Source organism: Platalea leucorodia, assembly GCF_965183815.1.
Source record: "Platalea leucorodia genome assembly, chromosome: 4".
NCBI classification, from domain to species: domain Eukaryota; kingdom Metazoa; phylum Chordata; class Aves; order Pelecaniformes; family Threskiornithidae; genus Platalea; species Platalea leucorodia.
Window position 1 is genome coordinate 37540941 of NC_138826.1, and position 20763 is coordinate 37561703.

Consider the following 20763-nt stretch of genomic DNA (forward strand, 5'->3'; position numbering starts at 1 on the left):
TACATGAAACAACTTGTCTGGCTAATTTACTTAGCAAGCAAAGAGCCTGCACTGATCTCAGAGGAATGAGCCCGAGGTTGTGACCTTTCTCTGGGAAAGGTGGAAGGAATGGATGAAAGTAGGGGAGAAAATCCTCCCTGGTGAGTGGGTCAGGGGAAAGGGAAAAGAGGGCAAAGAGCTGAGCAAAGGTGTTAGCTCTGATATAATATAGGATCATGGGATCATTCCCTTCAATCCATACATTTCACACCCTGAATATCTTTCTTCATGCAGAATGGTGCTCCTCTCCCAGAGAGACCCAGGTGGTACGTAGGTTGGTGTGTGGTGGGCACCTCTGTGTGGGACATCCCTCTCACATCTTTGCTGACCTTTCAGGCATCCCACAGGCTCCTTTTCTTGCTGCTCACTGTGTTTGCTTCTTCCTCTGTTTTCTTTCTTCTCTTCCTCAGGGTGAGGTGGGCGAGTCAGGCCTGCCCGGTGCACATGGCCTCCCTGGAGCTACTGGCCCCAAGGTAATCCTTAAACTCAGAGCCAGTGGGGCCGTCTCCCACGGGCAGATAAGTAGCACGCAAACCTAGAGATGCACCAAAGGAATATGGAGGGTCAGGGGCTGGAGGCAGTTCTCTGGAGCCTGGTATGAGCCATGTAAACAGAAAGACTTGCTCCCATGTAAAGGGCCTGAGCAACTTTTGGCCAGAGCGATTCCCCGCTGTCCTGAACCAGAGCCAGGTGCAGCCCTGCACAAGTCTCCGTGAAAGAATAAAACTGACCCAGCCTTTAGAGGCCTTTGCATGGGAGAATGAGGGTATTCTGGTCCATTGAACGAATCGATGGTTTGTCTACACCCAAAACACGTAGGAAGCATTAGTATGGGCGACCTCCAGCATCCACTCCAGCAATGTAAACTGCCTTGCATTCCCAGGGAGGGGTGGGCTGCAGCCAGAGTTCAGCTGGTGCCGTGGTATTAGCAGCAGCCAGTTCTGTCTGGAGGCCTGGGGTTGCATTTGTCGCACACTCCCCACTTCGGCTACTTTCTCTTTGGCCCTTGCTGTTACGATTGTACCGCTTGCTTGATTTCATGCTTACTGTCCCTCTCTGTGTTTCCTCCCTCTCTGGTCTTCGCTGGGCAGGGTGAAAAAGGGGACGCTGGCATAAAGGTAGGCATGAGAAATACAGTTTTCTACCGCGGTAGATCATCTGGGAGATACTGCTCCTTGGGCTGATGGGTTGTAAGAGGAAGTTGGGTCTGAGGCAGCTCTGTGGGGTATTTAATGGAGTACACATCTGTGCTCTGATTAACCACAGACAGACACTCCAAGCTCAGGCAATAAAAGCAGCCTTTATCCATTTGGTGGGATTCGATTCTTACCAAAGGCATATTTCTCTGACTATGAAGCTTGCTAATGATTTGTTACATCTCTCCATTTGATGGGCTGGGTTGGGGTTTCCTCATAAAATCTGGTTAGCTGACGCATCAAATCCACTCAAACTCTGCAACTCAGGCTGAGGTTTGGCACCAGGCTTTTCTGTCTGTTTCTGGACACGTTTTACAGGCTCATATGGTCTATGCCCAGATGTTATCTATTTGATTGAAATTTACTGTACCCATATATTTAAAGTATATTACTCAAAGTAGACTGTGCTTAAAACATTACAACATTGGCAAGTGTTCATGACAGTCAGAGCATACTGTGTCATGCCATATATCTTAAACATCATGAGAAAAGACTGGTCCTGTAATATTTTGAAAGGCATTAACAGCGACACATACATTTCAAGCATTTAGTATGTGGCATGCATCCCATTTATCGTGCAGCATATACACTTTCTATATTTTTTCCATCTGGGTGGATTACTATTTGAAGGGAGAAAAGGCCCCTTCAGAATGTAACATGGATTAGTTACATCGAGTTTAAAGAGATGTTCTTTGGGAATGCAGGCTCTAGGTTAGTAGTCGCATACAACAGTAGCAATTGTCCTCCTACAAGAAAACAATACCTCCTCAGAAACAATGCAGTGCATGTGAAGTCCAAAGGTTCTGCCATGTCCATTTTCACATTAGTGTAATTCCATCAAGCACAAAGGCGTCGCTTCTGGATTGTGCCCGTGTAAACGTAAGCAAAATTGCATCCAGAAGTACTGTGTTTTGGGGGCTAGGAGGTTACCGCTCTCTCAACAGCCAGGTGCTCTCCCATTAAGCTGAACTGGAGAACTGAAACTGGAGTGTGGCCTGGGCGGGAGAAAAGGCTGGAAGGAGAAGCCGTGTTCCACCCCTGCTTATACTCCTGCATTTCACTGCCAGCAGACACCTGCTCTGCTTGCACCCATGTAGGGGGACTGATCAGCCCTTGATTTGGGCTCTGGCAAAGGGGAAGTCTCCAAGTCTTCCAGTGATGTCTCAGGGTCACCCACAGGCGAGAGCCTTCTCTGTTCTGTGTTGGAGAGCAACGACTCAGGGCGACCCTGAATACATGCTCTAGCTACTTGGGCCCTTATTCATCCCACTTCATAAAGAGTGGAGATGAAACCCGCCATGCTTTTTGTGGTACTAAATTGCAGCTCCAAAGGGCCACCTCCCCAGTCCCATAGCAGCCTCTTCTTTCACACAGACTTTGATTTGTTATTGTCAGGATCAGTTTTCTCTCGACTTCCTTTCTTCTTTGCTCAGAGGAATTGAAATGGAAGTGCAGAGGTACACTTAAATCAGCAGCCAGACATCACCCAGCAGCAGCTCCTGAACACCCGTACAGCACGTGCATTTGTTGTCTTTGGAAACTGCTTCTTTCTGTCGTCCTCCCACCTAGGAGGATCATTTGGGACTTTGGAAGGCTTTTGATGCTTCCACCTTTGGATCCAATTACCTGGGCTAGATTCTACCTTCTCTTTGTTTTGAGGAGCCCAGGACAAACACTATGATTCGGAGTTTAGCAGGAGTGACCAATTTTGCACAGCATATCGCTGCTTTTGTTGGCGGTGAAGAACATTTCAGGCCTGAAGAGGCTTGCTGGTTTCATACAGACCCCTGGTTCATTTAATAACCTCTCCCCACCCAGTGACAGATGCAGCACAACATAAATACTCTCTTAGCTACTTTCTTCTGTAGCCACCACTTGTACTTTGATCATATTGAGGCCTATGTCTTGTGTCCCATGAAGGCTATTAGACAACTAGCAAGTGTGATCACCTGGGTCATTTGAATAAGCATTTGACTCACTGCCCCTCAGCCTAGCCATCACATTCAGCTTTGCTGGCATTTTCTTTCTTTTTTTTGAAAGGTCTTTAGGATGAGGCTTTTTCTCATGCTCTGAGGAAAGAGCAATAAAGAAAACTGGCACAGTCTTGCCCAATAACCCCCTCATATTCTGCCTTTCACAGCAAGGAGCAAAAAAGGAAGGGTCTTTGTTTTAATTGACAGCCTGTGGCCAGTACTGCTAACGAGCTGATCAGCATGGGACATGCTCTGTCATGATTGGCACTGAGTGGGTATAAAGCTGCTCGCACCAGGTGTACGGGGAGAGAGTATGAGGGTCTCTTCTATGCTGGAGGGGAGAGGCATAGCCTAACTCTTCCAGAGAGACTGGGGAGCATGGGGGTATTTCCTAAATCAGTGTGAAGCTCAGGAGAGCTTGGAGACGCTGACTGCCTTCCTGGAGCCCGCTGGGGACCTGCGCTGGGCATTTTGCCTTTCATATCTGCCTTTGGTGATGATTCCCAGCTTCTGGCTTGGCTGCACCATTCCAGTGCTGGTTTTGGTGGGCTGCTGCTGCCCAGCTGTGGCACCCTGTGCTGCCCAAAGGGCACCGGGGGATTGCAAAGGGATCGGCCCAGGGGGTACTTACTGTATTACAATGGCTTTCAAATACATAAGGGTTTAAAAATGTTCTGCAGAGTTGTTTTTCCTGCTTATTTTCTGGCTTTGGCTCTGGGGTTTCTTTCTGCTTTTTAATGGTGCAGTGTCATGTTTGTTGCTCCTGCTCTCTAATTAGCTCTAGTGCCTGTGTGATCCTGCCGGTGCCAGCGGGGGCTGTGCAAGCGAGCTGAGGCCATCATCAGAAAATGCAGGGTAGTGTGGTTCCTCTGTAACTTGTCCCCCATAAGGGGCTACCTTGCTCCCTCTCACTGAGGTGGCTTTGCTTTTGCAGGGCTAAATAATCAAACAGCTCTTCAGGCAGGCAGCTTTTTCCAGGAAAGTCTCTGGGATGGGGAATTACTTTCACATGCAGGGCAGGCTCTGTGACTGGTGTGGGTGCCTCCCAGCAGAAAGCATTGGTCTTCTCTGCTCAGTCTCATTTAAGGAAAACAAACAAACAAACAAACAGGGAGTGCAGTTGAGAAGGTGGGACAGAGAGTGGTCCCCACTTCTCCAGCAGAAAGCATTCATAATTATTGTTTTATTTTTCTTACAGCTGAAAATACCATACTTAAGTATCCTGCATAGGGTAGGAGGTGCTCACGCTGCCTAGGTCATGTATAGTATGTTATTAGGCAGTATTTTACAAAATACAGTTCACAGGATGCCACAATTACAAAAAGTGCTTTTAAAAAAGCATATACATATATCCCTGCTAAACAGTCCTTCCAAGCAAGGATTGAACACCCAGAACAAAATAACAGCTTTAAGCAGACTGTCTTAAGATGGTTTCTTTTCCATTTACCACCAGATAAAATTCATGGTAGCAATACAAGGCAACCCTTGGATTCTCTGTTTCTCCAGATAAGTTTGTCCATCCTACAGTCACTGCAGACTGAGTGACTCCCTGTGCCCTGTGGAATACCCTGGCACGGGATGTGGTAGCAGGACACTGGAACTGCCTTTGTTCCCAGCACTGTTGCTGTGGCACTCCAGCAGGGTCGGTACCGCTGATGGGAAATGGCCCTGGCTAGGGCAGTCAGCTTGGTGAGAGTCAGGTGGGGAAAACGGGTTGTGCCCCATCTCGCCCAGGAGGCTTCCTCATCGCCTGTGCCCTGGGCATTCCTCACAGAGCCCCGGGAGGACTCATCTTGTGTCTCTTGCTCTCTTTCTCTGTGTTTCTTGCTCTGCTTCCAGGGGGAGAGAGGCATGCCAGGGCTGCCAGGAAGACATGGCGCTAAGGTACCTTGTAAACAGTGGAGTGACGCTTGTCTGCCTGATCTCACCCGTACCACTCGACTGTCCCTGATGCGCGAGCATCACCTGGATTTGTGTGTGTGTCTGTTGGTCAATGACTATCCTCAGCTGAATTCTTTCTGCTTCTAAATTGCAAAATATAAGGCCTAATTTATGAAGGAGATAGTGGGGGAAGAAACGTTTTACAAAGCAAATGGCATGCCCAGTCTGATGCTGTCTTGCAACATCAGGATCTTAATGCTTCGTGCTAGTGAAAGCGGCCAATCGCCGATGTCTCTAGGGAATTGGTGTTTTGTAAATTTGGGGTCCCAAGTGACCGCTGCAACCTTCAGCGATGCGTGTTAGCCCCCTGCGATCAGTAGGGTTGTGCAAGTGTGAACCTGGACTAATGCAGTGATGAATCAGGGTCAGCGTGTGAGCAAGCCTGCATGTGTGTGCATTGCAGTTTTAGGATAAATACTAGAAAATAACATCATCTGCATTCACTGCCATTTAAAGGCCAAAGAGTGAGGAACAGGCACCCCAAATGCACTGTGAAAGCCTAACCCAAGCCACTTGCTGCACGTAATCCCTTTCATGACTCTAGCCCGTGTTCACTAAAACCTACTGACCCCTGAGACGATCTGGAATGCTTTTTTCCCCTTTTATTGCATAGAATCCCTGATCTCCATCTTCTGTCCTTGTGTTTTTTAGCTTTGTCCCTGATTTCTGTTTCAGAAAGCTGAGAGGTATGATCCTGCTGCTCTCTGGCTCCCCACTCCTCCTTGTTTGAACTTTTCCAAGCTCTTTTCACTTTGAACTTGGCTCCCAGTCCTCCTCTCTGCCTCATGTGCTACATCCCAACCCCTCTCATTTCCCACCTTCTAACACTACTTCACCTCCCCCCCTCTCCTTAGACCCTTGTTATCCCTCATATTTGCTTTTGTAACTGGACCTTTTCACCAGGACCTAACTAATACTAACCCAGGGCATACAGAGATTTTAGAGCAAAGGGTTGATAGGGAAGACCTGCTTTTTGCATCAGTGCTGTCAAGGGAAATGTGACTGTCCCTGTGGGAGCAGCTGCCTCCTGGAGTTTCGAAGCACCTGTCTCGGATTGCAGGGCAGACTGGACTCTGTGGCCTCATGGTGGTGGCTTGCTCAGTGCTGCAGAATGAGGCCTGAATTGCAGTGCTTGGAAATACATACATATTTTTTTTTTCCCCTAAGGTGGCTGGCTTCAGAGCTCTCCTGAAAACATTTTACCGCAGGGTTTGTCTTCTGTGATAAAAACAGAATGAGGGGAAATAGCAAAACCAAGGCTCTGGGGGATGAGCTGGCCTTTCTCAGGATGCTTGAGCTGATGTATGTGGGATCAAGCGCTGAACTGGGTGTTTGGTCCTCAGTCTCTCTTTGCATTCCTCAGTTATTTGATGCTCTTCTGCTTGTTGTCCTTTGATTCACTTGCAGGACTAAAAGCAGGGGGGGTGGAAATATGATTGTCTTGACTGGGTGGTACTCACAATGTCTGCCTTTGGAGGAGCTTTCTGGAAAGCAGAGCCACTGCCATAGGTGAACGACCTGCCCAGGGAAGGAGGATGCGTGCTGTGTGGTGTTACAGCATTACTTCTGAGTTTTGGAAAGGAAAAGGACTTTGCCTTTTTAGTTCCACCTGGCTGATACTGTTTTGTTTTTAAAAGTTTGTGTCCGATTCATTTCAAACAAGGTGTTCCTGTCTTTCCTCTCTCTGCCAGGGCGCTCCTGGGATGGCCACGGCAGGCACGAAGGTCAGTTTTACGCTGCACCGCAAAGGCTTACGTAGGGCACGCTTAAGAGCGAGGGCTGGAGTTAGGCGAGCATAAGGCACAGGAAAATGGCCGGACAGCTCCCACTAAAGGGGAATATCAGAACTGCTATTGCTTGTGGCAGAGATGCTAGACCCGTCGCTAGCAGCACCCCTGCTACTTCGTGATACTCCACAGCAGTGTCGGGATGGCAACAGAGCAAACGGCCAGGTGCAGATTTAGGGGGCTGGAAGTTACCCTGGGGATCCAAGATGTGCAATGAGACAACGACCTGTTGTCCTCATTTCCTCCAGCTGCTGGGGAAAAAGACAGAAATAAATAAGTTATCTCCAGGGGAGAGTTTTCCTCCTTGATGCAAAATTGATCCCGTACCAACACAGCTTCCCCCCCACCCCAGCTGCAACCGCAGCCTTGCTCTGCTCCTGTGCACGCAGAGCTAGGAGTAGGCAAATTCCTTAATGCCAGCAGATGAGTCTTGTCTTATTATGCTCTCTTGTATCTGGTAAACCTTCTCTTGAAATACTGCAAGGTGGTTCCTCAGTTTCATAAAAGCCTCTTGTCTGAGGCTTGCTGGTTTCTTACAGGAGCCTAGGAGCTGGCTAATGAAGATAAAACAAGATCCAGGCACAAATAATATGCATTTAAAGCATCCTCATGCCCTTATTTACAAGCCCAAGGTCTCCATAGACGAATGTTCTTTCCTCCACTCTGATAGCTCTAGGAGGTTTTGTACTCTCTCCTCCTGGTTTTTCACTTTATTCTCCTGTCTTTTCCTCACCAGGGCGAGCCCGGGACTCCAGGAGAAAAGGTACTCTCAGAAGGCTTTGCTCTGAGCCTGCACTTCTGGTTTGTTTATTTTTTTTCCCCTCCCAGAGCAGCTGAGGGAGCTGAGGAATGGCTCTGTACTTCCTAGTGCCCAAATCCAGGCCCTAATGGCACCTGCCAGTGTAAGCAAAATGGTAGTAGTGTACAGTGATGCCAAGTGAGAGAGGAACCATACTGCAAACAGATTCCCTCCCTCCTGCTCATGTCTGTGTTGATGGGAATATCCTCCAGCTGCCTTTCTCCTTTTCTCCCTGCTCCACAAAATACGCACAGCACACTTTGCTTAGCAAATATGTTCCCTCTCCCCTTTCCCTTGCCCCCTTCTGACTCCCAGTACTTCTGTGTCCACCAGAAGTCTTCCTGTGTTACTGCAGGGGGTTGTTCTTCTGTCATGCACCGTGTGAACTGCTCTGCACAGTCTCCCCTGTCTCAAGTGTAGCGTGACCTGGTTTGAGCTCCCGTGGCAGGCACGGTACAGAAATACCCCATCACTCTCCATCACTAAGCAGCTGGCTTGGTTTCTGAACAGCTGGCTCGTCTTGTTTGAGGCTCACTGGGTTATGTTACAGCGTGCGACAGCCATATAACAGACACATTCTCTGTCTCTTTTCTTCCCCACGAAGGGAGATCCTGGAGTCCCAGGGAGGATGGGCCCCCCAGGTTTGCCAGGGAAGAGGGGGCAGCGGGTAGGACATTGCGTGTTTGGGCTTGGTGTCCTGGCAGTGCTGTGCTGTGTTCCCTGCGAGCGGGAGCTGGCGGGAGCCTGCTTTGCGTTGCGTTGTCGTGCTTGCGGGGGATTATGTGTCGTTTTTCTGGCTCTTGCCCCCCTTGGTGAAGTGTGTTTGCGTGTTCCTGCTTGCAGGAGGTGGGGGGCTGGTGGCCAGCAGGGCAGTGTGAGATGCCTCGGATGTAGTCTTGTCCTGGGAACGACTAAGGACAGTGCTGCATCTTTTGACTCCAGAAATAACACCCTAAACAGGGATTCAGTAATCTGACCTCCCTCCTCAAGAAAGCTGCTTCTTTACATCATCGTTCAGGCAGCACAGGATGTTTTCAGTAGCTCTTACGGGCATGTGTACTGAAAACTAGTCCTTGAATGAAAAGTAGGATACAAAAAGCTGAGCAAGGCAGAATCGGGAGCTCACAGAAGCCCGGGACAGGATCAGAGATTATACTCTTACAAAACCTCCAAAGGCCAAACCTTTTCTTTGGACATGAGGTCCTGCAAATGTTTTCCTTCTTTCCAAGGAGAGAAGCATTAATTTACGGCAGCAATGTGCATGCTCTGGCAGGGGAGGAAAGCTGGGTGGGGGCCTTACAGGTGGCTGGAGGCCAAATTACCTTCGAGATAGGGGTCACTGCACTCTAGAATTGCCTAAAAAAATAAGATTGCTGCTTGTTAATTATTTTCCATGGAGCAACCGGTGCATGTCTGTTGCTGGAGCACCCCTGCATGTCAGATGTGTGCCCTTGAGCTGTCACAAGGCCTAGTGTGCAGCACCAGCCTCTGCAGGCAATGGCATGGCACTAAGAGGAACTCTTTGCTAGCCTTGCTGATCTGGTGTGCTGCTGTTGTGGAGAGAGCTAGGCACCTGCTGGGGGAAGAGGTTTTGAATTGCTCTTTGTAATCTGTACAAGTTGTTAAGGTGTGAGGTGTGAAGATTGCAGGTAAGAACACACCTTTTTCTGATGATGCATTTGAAACATCTCTTTATGGTAACAGAAACCTCTGATATCACTCTCTGTCCTGGCAAAATACAGACTCCTGAGCAGGACACTGTAGCTGGAAACCATGGGTTTAGCAGCTGGATGGAATGGGCTGAATAGAACTTAACTTCAACATCAAGACCACTGATTGAGCCCCAATATTCAAAAGACGACCCAGATGTTATGGTGAACTAAGCAAAGTCATTTCACCAAGTGAAGGCTGGGTGCTGCATGCCCTCCATTGCTCACTGCCCTGTGGCATCCTCCGTACTCCATGGTGCTGCCCGCAGCTCAGCCTGCAGCCCTTGCTCTCTAGGCATTTTGTCAGGGGTTTTACACCATCATCTTCTGTCTTTGCCATTTTTGCCACTCCTGTTTTCACTGCTTTTCACCAGCACTGCGTGTCACAGAGCTTGGCTGCTAACTGAGACACTGCGCTGCTTGGTTTTTTTAAGAGTATGATGAGACTGGGATTTGGAGTGAGGGAACAGGAACTGCCCCTTGGGAGAGGAGTGGGAGTGTTGGTTGTGATATCTTTGAGAAAGCAAAACAGTGTAATTCACAGTGTAATGAGGAGGTGTGAAAACTGGGATGGACTCAAGCAGTGGACAACTTCTGTGAAAAGAGCTGAACTCTGTCAGGGCACGGAGAAATTCCTGCACTCCAAATAAAATTCGCCCTGGGCAAAAACAACTTCTCTGGATGCATGGAATGGGAAGAGCCCGTGCTGAAGGGCTGACAGGGAAAAGGGTTTAGCAGACCAGAGTGATAAGGAAGATGCACAGGGGGGATCCTGGATCCCTTTCCCACTCACCTTCCTTTGGAGAGAAATGGCAGTGATGTGCAGAGATAGTCAAAAGAACAGAAGAAAACATTGACTGGCCTGAGCAAGTACTGCTGAAGGATGCCTTGTCTATGCCTAAAATAAAATCCCCTGGGGAAGGGAAAGAGGGTTTGAAACCAGGAGCAGCTCATCCTTTGGCTGCTCCTCCAGGACAGAGAGCCTGCAGAATCAGCCTGACCATGTCTGTTTTACCAACAGGGTGAGAAGGGACGAGCTGGTGACGCTGGGCTTCCTGGACTCCCTGGCACAAAGGTCTGTATCTTGTCTGATTTTTTGGGGGGCCACTCTCATCCCCTTTCCTTCCTCCCTCCTGTGCCAGCTGTGCGCAGCTCATGCACTCTTAGGTCACTGTCGCAGTGTACAGCAGCGTGTTCTGCAGAGCTCAGCTGGATGTCAGCGTAAGAAACCCCAGCCGGGGGTGTGATGGGGCCACACAAAGGATGTCTTTTTGTGAGGAATCGCGTGCTTTCATGCAGTGAGGGGAAGGCTGTGATCCTGGGAACATGACCAGGGAATTGTGATCCTGGGAACATGATCAGGGAATTGTGTTCCAGTAGTCCCCATTTAAAAGCATGGCCTCAGATATAATATGGCATTTCAGTCTCCCTCCTGCTCTAAGATCCATGTGTGAGGAGGAGGTGGGCTTTTTGGGAGCTGCACTGCTGTGCTCTGGGTTGGAAGAGTAGCCTTGTGCTTGGAGAGACCCAGGGCAGGTCAGCTAAAGCTAAGCTCTGAAGCTGTGGCTTTTTGCTTGTGCTCCGAGATGTGGATAGAAATCATACCTTTCAAGTCAGTCTTTCACAGGGTGCTTTCCCTTTGGGAAAGGGGACAGTGCACTGAATAACAGTGGCCATTTCCCGAAAGCATGAGGGTGTAATGGCAACTTGGTGCGAGCAAAGCTTTCCTGTTACTACTTTTGTATCTGCTCTGTGCAAAGGATGTGGTCTGCAGGGTTGACTATCTGGCTGATGACTACAGCTCCAGCGGGGGCATACCAAGAAAAAGCCATCATCAGGTGGTTTTATCAGCTCAATTTCAACAGTAGAAGAAAACAGTTGTGTTCCAACTGGAGGCTGGGGGATGAGGTCTGTCCACAGGCAGCTTTATATGGCCCTGGGGAATAAGGGCTGAGCAGCAGCGCTGCAGCCAAAGGGATGACGATAGCTGTGACTGCTGGCAGGGGTCTGGGTGGAGCCCCCAGGCAGAACTATATTGGCTTGGTTCCTGGACAGCTGGTGGCTCTGGAGCAGTGATGTTTTTGGGCTATCAAGAGGCCAGCTGATGGACCTTGTCTTGGGCCTCTAAGCCTGCAGTTTGGCAAATGAAATCACGGAGATGGAGAGACTGAACTGTGACGCATGGCTGCTTCTTCCTTGCAAACAGGGAGAGAAGGGAAATGCTGAGAATGCCCTGGCGGGAGGTAAAGGAGAACCTGGCCCTCCAGGTCTGCCTGGGCCCCCTGGACCAAAGGTGAGTGTTTTTTCCCCCAGTGAGTTGTGTGGTGTGAGGGATTGTGCCCAGCACAAGGTGTGTAGGAAGGGGCAAAGGTTGCATTCATTTTGTGCCCACCTCTGATTACCTGCTGAAGGGATATCAGGTTCTGCAGGGGGTTTCAGTTTTGTTGTTTTAAATGCTGAAGGTGAGAGAATGTGTAAACTGTGTTTCTGGGAGGAAAATACCCTCCCTGTGCTCGAGTAATTCCCCTCTAGGCTCTGTGAGAAACCAGTTGCTCAGAATCAATGACAGCATCTAGTGTCTGTGGTACCCAAGGCAGGGTGGACACGGGGAGGTGGGATGGAGGCCTTCCAAATCTCCTCTCCCTTTCCTCTTCTACCTCCTCAAGGAGCAGCCGCAGTAAAATCCTGCCCCTTGGCAAAGGACACCAAGAACACTTAAATCTGAGGTCCTGTCTCATAGGTACTTGGAACAGCCCTCCTGTGCACTTACTTTGGGTCTGAATTGGGTGCTTTCCTTCATGCTGAATACTCCCTCCGCACTGGGTAGAAGAGAAGGGCACCTGGTGTGAAGTCACGGCAGGAGATTTGGGTTACCTGAGGAGATGCGGGCATGGCAGGGGCACTTGGCTGGAAATGCAAAGCCAGCAGTGGAGTCACACCCCCTCCACACAATACAAACCCATCCCTTTCCCTTTCTCTTTCTCTCAGGGAGAAGTCGGTGATGTTGGCCGGCCTGGTGCTGCAGGGTCACGGGGGGAAAAGGTACAGAGTGCTTCTGCACAACCCAGCTCCAGGTTCAGTAGCTGCAAATTTGTTCCTACATGTACAAAACTTAGCTGAAAAGGAGCATTTTAAAACAGAGCTGTCTAGTCCCAGGCTGTTCCAGAGGACTAGCAGAGAACAATTCCCGGAGTTCAAGCAAGTGAAGAGATAGGCTTTGCTAACAGCATGTTCTTCTTGTTACAGGGGGAACCTGGTTCACCAGGAGACCAGGGACCCATGGGCCCAAGGGTAGGTGTCCCTTCACTACACTTGAAGAGTTTTGGCCCTTCAAAGGGGTCTAAGGATAGTGGGACCACGCTGACAGTCTAGACTGGGCCTCTGCTTTCTTGACAGATGTTCTCACCATCACTAAAAGTGCTTATAGCCGGGCAATGACTAAGTTTGAGATAGGCCATTTCTCCACTCCATACCCTCATCAGAAGACACCCCCACCTTACGGGGAAAAAAGTCTTCCGAGCCACCTCAGGGTGAATGTTTGGCTCATTTGTAGGAGGAGGTGGGTCTGGACACCCTGATCTGAACTCAGGCCCTTGGCATATCAGCAAGGGCAGCAGGAGAGTGTTTGGTGCATGCCCAAGTCTGACAGCTAGTCAGACAATCCAGTTCCTGCATTCTGGCCTTAACTTCATCACTTACCAGACCTGCCAGCTTTGATGGTCATGGCATGGTGATCTGGGCTTGTCTGGCTACACTTTGGTAGTGTTTCCTCTATAAAATGTGCTTTCAAGAGCTTTGCTCAATAAATGAAAAATTGGAGGTTCATGAAACAGGCCCCTCTGAGACCCCTTTTTCAGGGTGAACCACAGCTCTGAGTACCTCATGGAAGGGCGATCCTCAAGCCCTGGCTAAAGACCTGGTCTTTTGCAGGGCCCCAAAGGAGAGCCTGGGAAGGATGAAATGATGGACTACGATGGTAACATCAGTGAAGCTCTCCAGGTGAGCAACTGCCCTCCTGTCCCATGAGGTGATTGCTGGGTGCTTTACTGTTTCCCAGGGGATGCAGAAAACCGGGAACGATGTAGATCTGCTTCCTCAGCGGCAGCAGCAGCGAAGGGAACTACTTGGTTGTTCCATAGTCCCCTTTATCCCACAGCTCACTGCATACAGTGTTTTGGTAAATAAGAGTGCACATTGTTTAGTTGATATTAATGCTGGTGTGGACATAGAGGCCATGTGAATCCCCTCAAGAGTGGGCCATGGCTTGGGGTAGATGGTGAATTAAAGGACTGCAAAGCTTCATCGGAAGTGTGCACTGATGGTGCGCAGTGAGTGAGCAGCTGTGCCCAGCTCTGGGTTAGCTGGGGTTCTACTTGGAAAACGGAGAAATTGTAGAATAACAGCTCCATGGGAGTCAGAGCTGGGTTTTTTGCTTTTGTTCATTTTGTAGGCTCCTTGCTCATTTGGATCAGTGTTACATTAGCAGACAACAAATCACCCTCAGGAAAAAGCTTAGTTTTCAAATGGCTCTTTTCCTTTTTGATTTTTTCTTTTTCTTTTTTTACTTTTTTCCAGGAAATACGAACTTTGGCCTTGATGGTGAGTTCCTAGCTTTGCTGTGTAGCTTTAAGTAAGTAGCCATGTATTCATCCTAAGCAGATGGCCTGACAATTTAGGTGCAGCTAAATCATTTGGCCTTTGCTATTGGGAGTTAAAGTTGGGGCAGCTGACAGCTGAAGGAAGAGCTCATCTTGCCTTCTGATCTTGGCACTTGAGTTATAATCAGGCCCTTTATTCCTCTGCTTTAAGAGCTAATACATGCTGCTCCGAACAGGGAGCACTCAGAAGGGGCAGAGAAGAGCAAGGGGGGGATGACCAAAGCAGAGAAAAAGGAGGGCTTGGGTGCCTTGCAAGAAAGCTTATACTGGCAGTCTGAGGTGGACGCTTTCTGTGATGGGAAGGAAAGATGTATTTTCACCGTTGGTAAGTATAACTTGACATAACAGTCCTGTACAAAACCAATCATTTAAAACAGCAGTGACTACAAGCCCTCTGAAGACAAAGAGAGGCAAAGTGGTTATTTTGAGCCAAAATAAGGAAAAAAGTGTCCCTGTATTTTGCTTCTTGGGACAAGAAACCTGGTTAGGAAAAAAGATGGATTTTTAAAATGCAGTATGACAGGGCAGCACAAAATGGGTGTAAGCAGCATCACTTGCTAGGCCAAACTGCTCCCTAGGTCTCCTTAAAGTGGTGACTGCCAAGAGCGATCAGGAAATCTGCTCAAAATACTAGTGCCATTTATCTCTGCTTAAGCTGTGCTCGGGATCTAAGTAGTACAGTATTTCCTATGATCTCTATTCTAAAAATATTCTTTTGTAGACAGGAAGAGAAAACCTTGTTAAGTTCATCTCAGTTTCAGGGGCAGATAGCTGTGGTCATTTTCATTTTCTTCCACGAAAATGTAAAGAAATACTTCTTTATAAATAGTGAGGGCCCCTCACTACAAGAAAGACATCGAGGTGCTGGAGCGTGTCAAAAGAAGGGCAACAAAGCTGGTGAAGGGTCTAGAGAACAGGTCATACAAGGAGCAGCTGAGGGAGCTGGGGTTGTTTAGTCTGGAGAAGAGGAGGAGGCTGAGGGGAGACCTTATCACTCTCTACAGCTACCTGAAAGGAGGTTGTAGCGAGGCAGGGGTCGATCTCTTCTCCCAAATAACAAGCGATAGGATGAGAGGAAATGGCCTCAAGCTGCGCCAGGGCAGGTTTAGGTTGGGTATTAGGAAAAACTTCTTCACCGAAAGGGCAGTCAGGCAGTGGAACAGGCTGCCCAGGGAAGTGGTTGAGTCCCCGTCCCTGGGGGTATTTAAAAGATGTGTAGATGTAGTGCTTAGGGACATGGTTTAGTGGTGGACTTGTCAGTGCTAGGTTAAGAGTTGGACTCGATGATCTTAAAGGTCCTTTCCAACCCAAATGATTCTATGATTCTATCCATAACTCACTTTGGACTGGCCTGCTGCTCACTCAGAACTCTCCATTGCTCTGCTTCCCAAGCAAATACAATTTTAGGAGTCCCTGGGAAAATTCCCCCGTAATTTCCCCTTAAACTCAGAAGAGCTGTTTGGTTTCAAAACATGAAAATAAAAGCCCTGTTGATAATCTGAAAATGAGTTTTTCTCTATCTAGGGACCCCCAGGACTTCCGGGTGTGGCTGGACCTCCAGGGCCACCAGGACAGAAGGTATTTGCTCAGCTCAGCACTTGCAGAACTAAGGGAAATTAGCTGAATTCCTCCCCACAGCCCTCCCCAATGCTCCTATTCTCCCTGTCCAGCACTATCAGACTGTCCTGCTGGTCTCTGCTGCTCCTCCTGAAAATCTCTTTTCCCACAATGATAATGCTTTATCTGAAAGATGAAGGATCCTTTCTACTTGCTCTTCCCTTGAGGAAGCAGCTTATGGGAACTGATCTCTGTGTGGGGATTGTGTTGGTTGGGGACTGTGTTATAGCACTGGGGCTGTGAACTCTAAGGATAAACAAGGCTGGTAAAATTCTTGGGCAGTCACACAATGTATTGTTTCAACAGGGGCTTCCATGCTTTTTTTTCTGTGACTGTTAGTTACCAGAGTCCCTGCAGACTATTTCTGTAATGCCCACCCTTCATCATCACAATGCCATGCAGAAGGAGTCAGAATAGCTGCTTTCAAACTGCCAAAGTAACAATTTTTTGTTTCAGGGTGAAATTGGCTTGCCAGGTCCTCCAGGCCATGATGGAGAAAAGGTAAGACACGGTGCTTCTGTGGATTGCTCTTTCCTTCAGTGGTCTTGTCTGGGGTTAGTATGTTCCATCTCTGTCACTGACATTGCACAGTTGCTTTTCCCACAGGGGAAAAAAGTATTTTGCTTCACAAAAATGAGCATTAATGGTTTATCAAAGTCCTAACTTACAAGGAGCGGCTGGGATGGCACGGCAAATCTACTTTGTCCTGCGCATGACTCCTCAAATGGCATTACTGTGAGTGAGAGGATAAGCAGTGAAAGAAGCTCTGGGCCAGGAAGTTGCTCTGCAGGAGTAACCTTACCCTTATCTGCACATGTTTCACTTTGTGTTGTGTGGGTTTCTTTTAGGGACCACGTGGCAAGCCTGGAGAAATGGGCCCCCCTGGTCCTCATGGACTGCCAGGAAAGGATGGACCACCTGGAATAAAGGGAGAGCCAGGCCCTATCGGGGTCACAGGAGAAAAGGGTGATAAAGGAGAGCCAGGACAAGCCGGCTCACCGGTGAGTAAATTGAAGCATCTCAGAGCACTGCTGGCTATCCAGGTTATGGGGCAAGGCCCTGGAACTTCTTGGATGTCTCAGAGCCCCTCAGAGGTGGGCGCTGGAGGCACCTCATTGCTGCTGTATGAAGTGCACCAATACAGAAGCGAGGCCTTGGCTCCCTGGCAGAGGTGTTGTCCATCTTGCTGGAGTGGCTGTCCCCAGCTGCCTGCCCTGCTCTCTGGGCACTGTGTCACTTCCTCAGCTTGCTACCCGGCATATTGCTTAAACTGAAAGGCCGCGGTAAGCAAGCAGGCCTGACTGTGAGCAAGGCAGCTGAGGTACCAGCAGACACGTCCTCCTAGGAGGGCAACTGCATGGGGTAACCCCTTGTATCCCTGCCGCTAACTGGGGCAGAGTGCCCAGTGTCCGAGCTTCAGCCTGTCACAGCTTCTGTGTCCCCAGCACTAGTCAAGAGGGTTTTATGCAACAAGCTTCTGCCTCTCTACAAGATTACTAGGATAAAACTCTTGCTGTCACAACAGCTAGCTGTTGGGGAGTGATTTCTAGCACAGACTCCAGCAACCTGCATAACCATGAGCAGAACTTGGAGGCAGGAAAGCAGTCCCCCATCCCTGCTCTGGCAACGGGCACATCCACAATGACAGGAGGGTCAGGGTAGTCAGGCACTGGAACAGGCTGCCCAGGGAAGTGGCTGAGTCCCCATCCCTGGGGGTATTTAAAAGACGCGTAGAGGTGGTGCTTAGGGACATGGTTTAGCGGTGGACTTGGCAGCGCTAGGTTAATGGTTGGACTTAATGATCTTAAAGGTCTTTTCCAACCTAAACGATTCTATGATTCTATGAGGATGTTCAGGCATTTGCATGTCCAGTTTCAATACTATTGAAGCCCTGGATTTCCCTGGGCATCTGATGGTTGTCTGGGGTTTCCAGTGTGTTCTTGGGATGACCAGAGCCAGTCTTTGCTCTTGCAATGATGTTTCTTATGTCTGCCTGAATTAGTCTTGCAAAAAATCCACAGATCTTTCTTGATCCATAGGGTCTTGATGGCCCCACTGGAGAGAAAGGCGAACGAGGTGACCAAGGGATGCCAGGACCGTCAGGATTGCCGGGTCCCATTGGACTTCCAGGATTGACAGTAAGAGTGAAAAAGACAGGTGGCTCTTTCCTGCTTGGCAAAGAGAAAATAACATAGAGCAACACACAGGGGTTCTTTTCCCAAAGCGCCAAGTATCTGGGGAGCCTCAGACCCCTACCCCTTAGAGTGAGGTGTTTGGGTGTCACCAAATGTCCATGAGGTCAGGTCTCCAGCAGCAGGCAGGGGGCCAGCTCGGCATCTGCTCCTGTTGCCATCTGGAGACGCTGGCTCTGGCAGAACCTGTGTGGCTAAGTCAGCTGAGACACCTAGTTTGCCAGCAGCGTGGCACCGTTGCCGATGCGCTTGTTGTGCTCCCTCCCTTAGAGGCTGTAGTGCAGCAGAGAGGTATCAGGCCACTGTTAGGGAAAGGCAGACAAAGTCCTGTGGCACTCCCCTTGCACAGCCATGAGATACCGTTCCCGGAGGCCTCCCTCTTTGTAGGGTGTCTCCTCTGGGAGCAGAGATGCAGGAGGGCCAGAGGTGAGCTGTTTGTGAAATACATGGTATGTTCCTACTCCTCCTTTGGGGAACTGCTGCTTCTCAGCACATGGGTCGTTCACAGATGGCTCCTGATGGAGCGAGGCTCCAGAGTGCAGCTGGTGGTGACAGGGTCTGTTGTTGTGTGCAGGGAGAGAAGGGCGAGCCTGGGGAGCGTGGAGACAAAGGAAATCCGGGAGAATCGGTAGGTCACCTTTCTCATTTTCCTTCTGCAATCTCGGCAGTAGGGGAGGGATGATTTGGCAGCAGCGCTGCTGAAAACCAGCACATCCCACCCTCTTATGACACACCCTTCACTGGGGACAGCAAGCCTCATCTTGCGGGACTGAACTGCCAGCCACCTCTAGCTCTTGATGCCCTACTTTTCCTTTACACAAGAACAATCTAGCTCATGAGAAGCAATCAATAATGAATGCCTAGGGAAGAACAGAAGATCATGTAGAGCATAACAAATACTTTCTTCAGCATTTGCGGTGAAGGGATTTCCTGAACAATACCTGCATGTATCTACATATATATATTTTTCAATAGATTTTGGGTTCATGAATTCATCCATTCTCCCCTCAAAGCTCACTCCTAGCTTTTGTAGCGCCCTGCAGCAAGGAGTCCCATAGGCTATCAATACACTTTTCTGTGTGTGTGGAGCCAGCCACCTTCTTTCCTATCATCTTTTGAAACAGCTGCTAACTATTGATCTTGTGCCTCCTTGCAGAAACAGTGGTAGAGTAGTCGAAGTGGACCTCTCTCTGGAAAAAAAAAAAAAAAAAATCACCGCTCTCCTTCCTCCTAAATCTCTGCAATTGCTGCATAACCCTCTGCAGAGTCCTGCTGCTGCTTCTCAGCCACTCTGTCCTGGATTGCTGCCACTTCCTAACGCAGTCCTTAGGGGGAGACCAGGTTTCCAAGCCCAGTAGAGCTCAGCTTCACCCTGTGCCCTGCCTTCCCTCTGAGCAGTCCCCCTTCACCTCTGAGGGCAGCAGGTTATGACAGTGACTTCTCTTGCATTGCTTTCTAGGTATCTGGCCCCCCTGGACCCCAAGGCCCACCAGGACCTCCAGTAAGTTTTAAGTGATTCACCTGAGGAGCAAGGCACTGGGAATGAGGATAGAGCAGGAAGTGGCTGGGGAGGATTCCGGGCGGAGAAAACAGCCAGAAACACTGCAGTGTTGAAACAGGGACATGCTTAGTATCACTTCCAAAACCACCCCCCAGGGCAGGTCAGAGCTACGATGGGCTGGGTAGGTAAAGAGAGAAGGTTACGTTAGTCTGAGATGAAAGGGAAGACAGTAGCAAGAGGGGATGGATGGGATTAAAGGGATCAACTGCAAAAATGGTCTTAATAGCAAGCCTGGCCCACCGCCAGGTTGTTCTTGGCGAGAGCCTCCTCATTACCAGATGAGAACAGTACATGAAGTGCCCTTTACACAAATAAAGAGGCCTCTGGGCTAAGCATCTATGACCTCAGTGTGTCAGAAAGTGAAAGCTCTATGCTGCACGCTGAACTGGGATACCTGGATTTTAAAGCACATCCTTAAACATTACTCATATTTTGTCTCTCGTCCCAAATACAGGGTCTTCAGGGCCTCCCAGGACCGAAGGTAAGGCTGCAAAACTACATCCTGAAATACTACTAGACTGTCCCAGGTGCAAGAATTTTTTAGTAACAACCTTCAAGCTTGAAAATGTTATTTACCATCTTGGTAGGAGGATAAATACTTCTGAATATTTTCTTGAAGGAAAGGAGTTAGCAGGTCTCATTTTAGGATCCAGAAAACTAGTCATTTTCTCCAGTTTTCACTCAGAGAAGTGGGAAGCCACTGGCCCTTGGAAATCTTCCCATGAGAACACAGTTGAAATCTTTGTCTGCAGGGTGAAGGTCTGTACAGCGGGATGGACGGCCTATTATACAATCCTAAGTAACTGAGCTCTAGCTTAAAATTAGCCAGGTTCTATACCCTGTAAATTCTGCTGTAAAGCCACTCAAGAACTTCACTATTCTTGGTGATTAGAAGCTTTCTAATCTCCATCTAAATGTGTTTATGCTCAGCCTGCACCATTGGTTTGCCTGCCATAAAACAGTACCTAGGTGAAAAAATGTTTGAGTGGAAATGTTCAAGGAGAGCTGTGTTTTTCCTCTGACATTCTTGGCAAAGATTGGAAAACGTGGAAAGTCTTAATTCTTCTAGTTATGCTTAGTATTTGGTTACCAGTGCTGTTTGGGTGCTATAGGGGGTGGTATATTTATCCTGATTGATCTTTTCGCCAGGGGCTGATTACAGATACAGTTATCTGTCTTGCTTGCCTGTAACTCACTAGCCGCTGCTATCAAGTGTCTGGGAAACTTCCGTAAGGTGCAGTCGTCTTCGGAATATGGGCCAAACAAATGCAGGTGAAAGTCTCGCACAGCA

At 48.9% G+C, this 20763-nt stretch overlaps 1 protein-coding gene across 1 annotated transcript in view; it reads left to right on the top strand.

Annotated features, from left to right (window-relative positions):
* The window catches only part of COL13A1 (collagen type XIII alpha 1 chain), a gene marked incomplete at its 5' end in the record, with an annotated part of 91950 nt that overhangs the window by 53993 nt on the left and 17194 nt on the right, over positions 1 to 20763 (top strand). Inside the window, 19 exons of the mRNA XM_082311356.1 lie at positions 450 to 512; positions 1131 to 1157; positions 5048 to 5092; positions 6841 to 6873; positions 7673 to 7699; positions 8340 to 8402; positions 10466 to 10519; positions 11651 to 11737; positions 12433 to 12486; positions 12691 to 12735; positions 13375 to 13443; positions 14020 to 14043; positions 15627 to 15680; positions 16176 to 16220; positions 16568 to 16720; positions 17759 to 17857; positions 18486 to 18539; positions 19371 to 19412; positions 19927 to 19953. Of these exons, the coding sequence (XP_082167482.1) occupies positions 450 to 512; positions 1131 to 1157; positions 5048 to 5092; positions 6841 to 6873; positions 7673 to 7699; positions 8340 to 8402; positions 10466 to 10519; positions 11651 to 11737; positions 12433 to 12486; positions 12691 to 12735; positions 13375 to 13443; positions 14020 to 14043; positions 15627 to 15680; positions 16176 to 16220; positions 16568 to 16720; positions 17759 to 17857; positions 18486 to 18539; positions 19371 to 19412; positions 19927 to 19953 (1065 nt within the window). The remainder of the gene's footprint in view (positions 1 to 449; positions 513 to 1130; positions 1158 to 5047; positions 5093 to 6840; positions 6874 to 7672; positions 7700 to 8339; positions 8403 to 10465; positions 10520 to 11650; positions 11738 to 12432; positions 12487 to 12690; positions 12736 to 13374; positions 13444 to 14019; positions 14044 to 15626; positions 15681 to 16175; positions 16221 to 16567; positions 16721 to 17758; positions 17858 to 18485; positions 18540 to 19370; positions 19413 to 19926; positions 19954 to 20763) is intronic.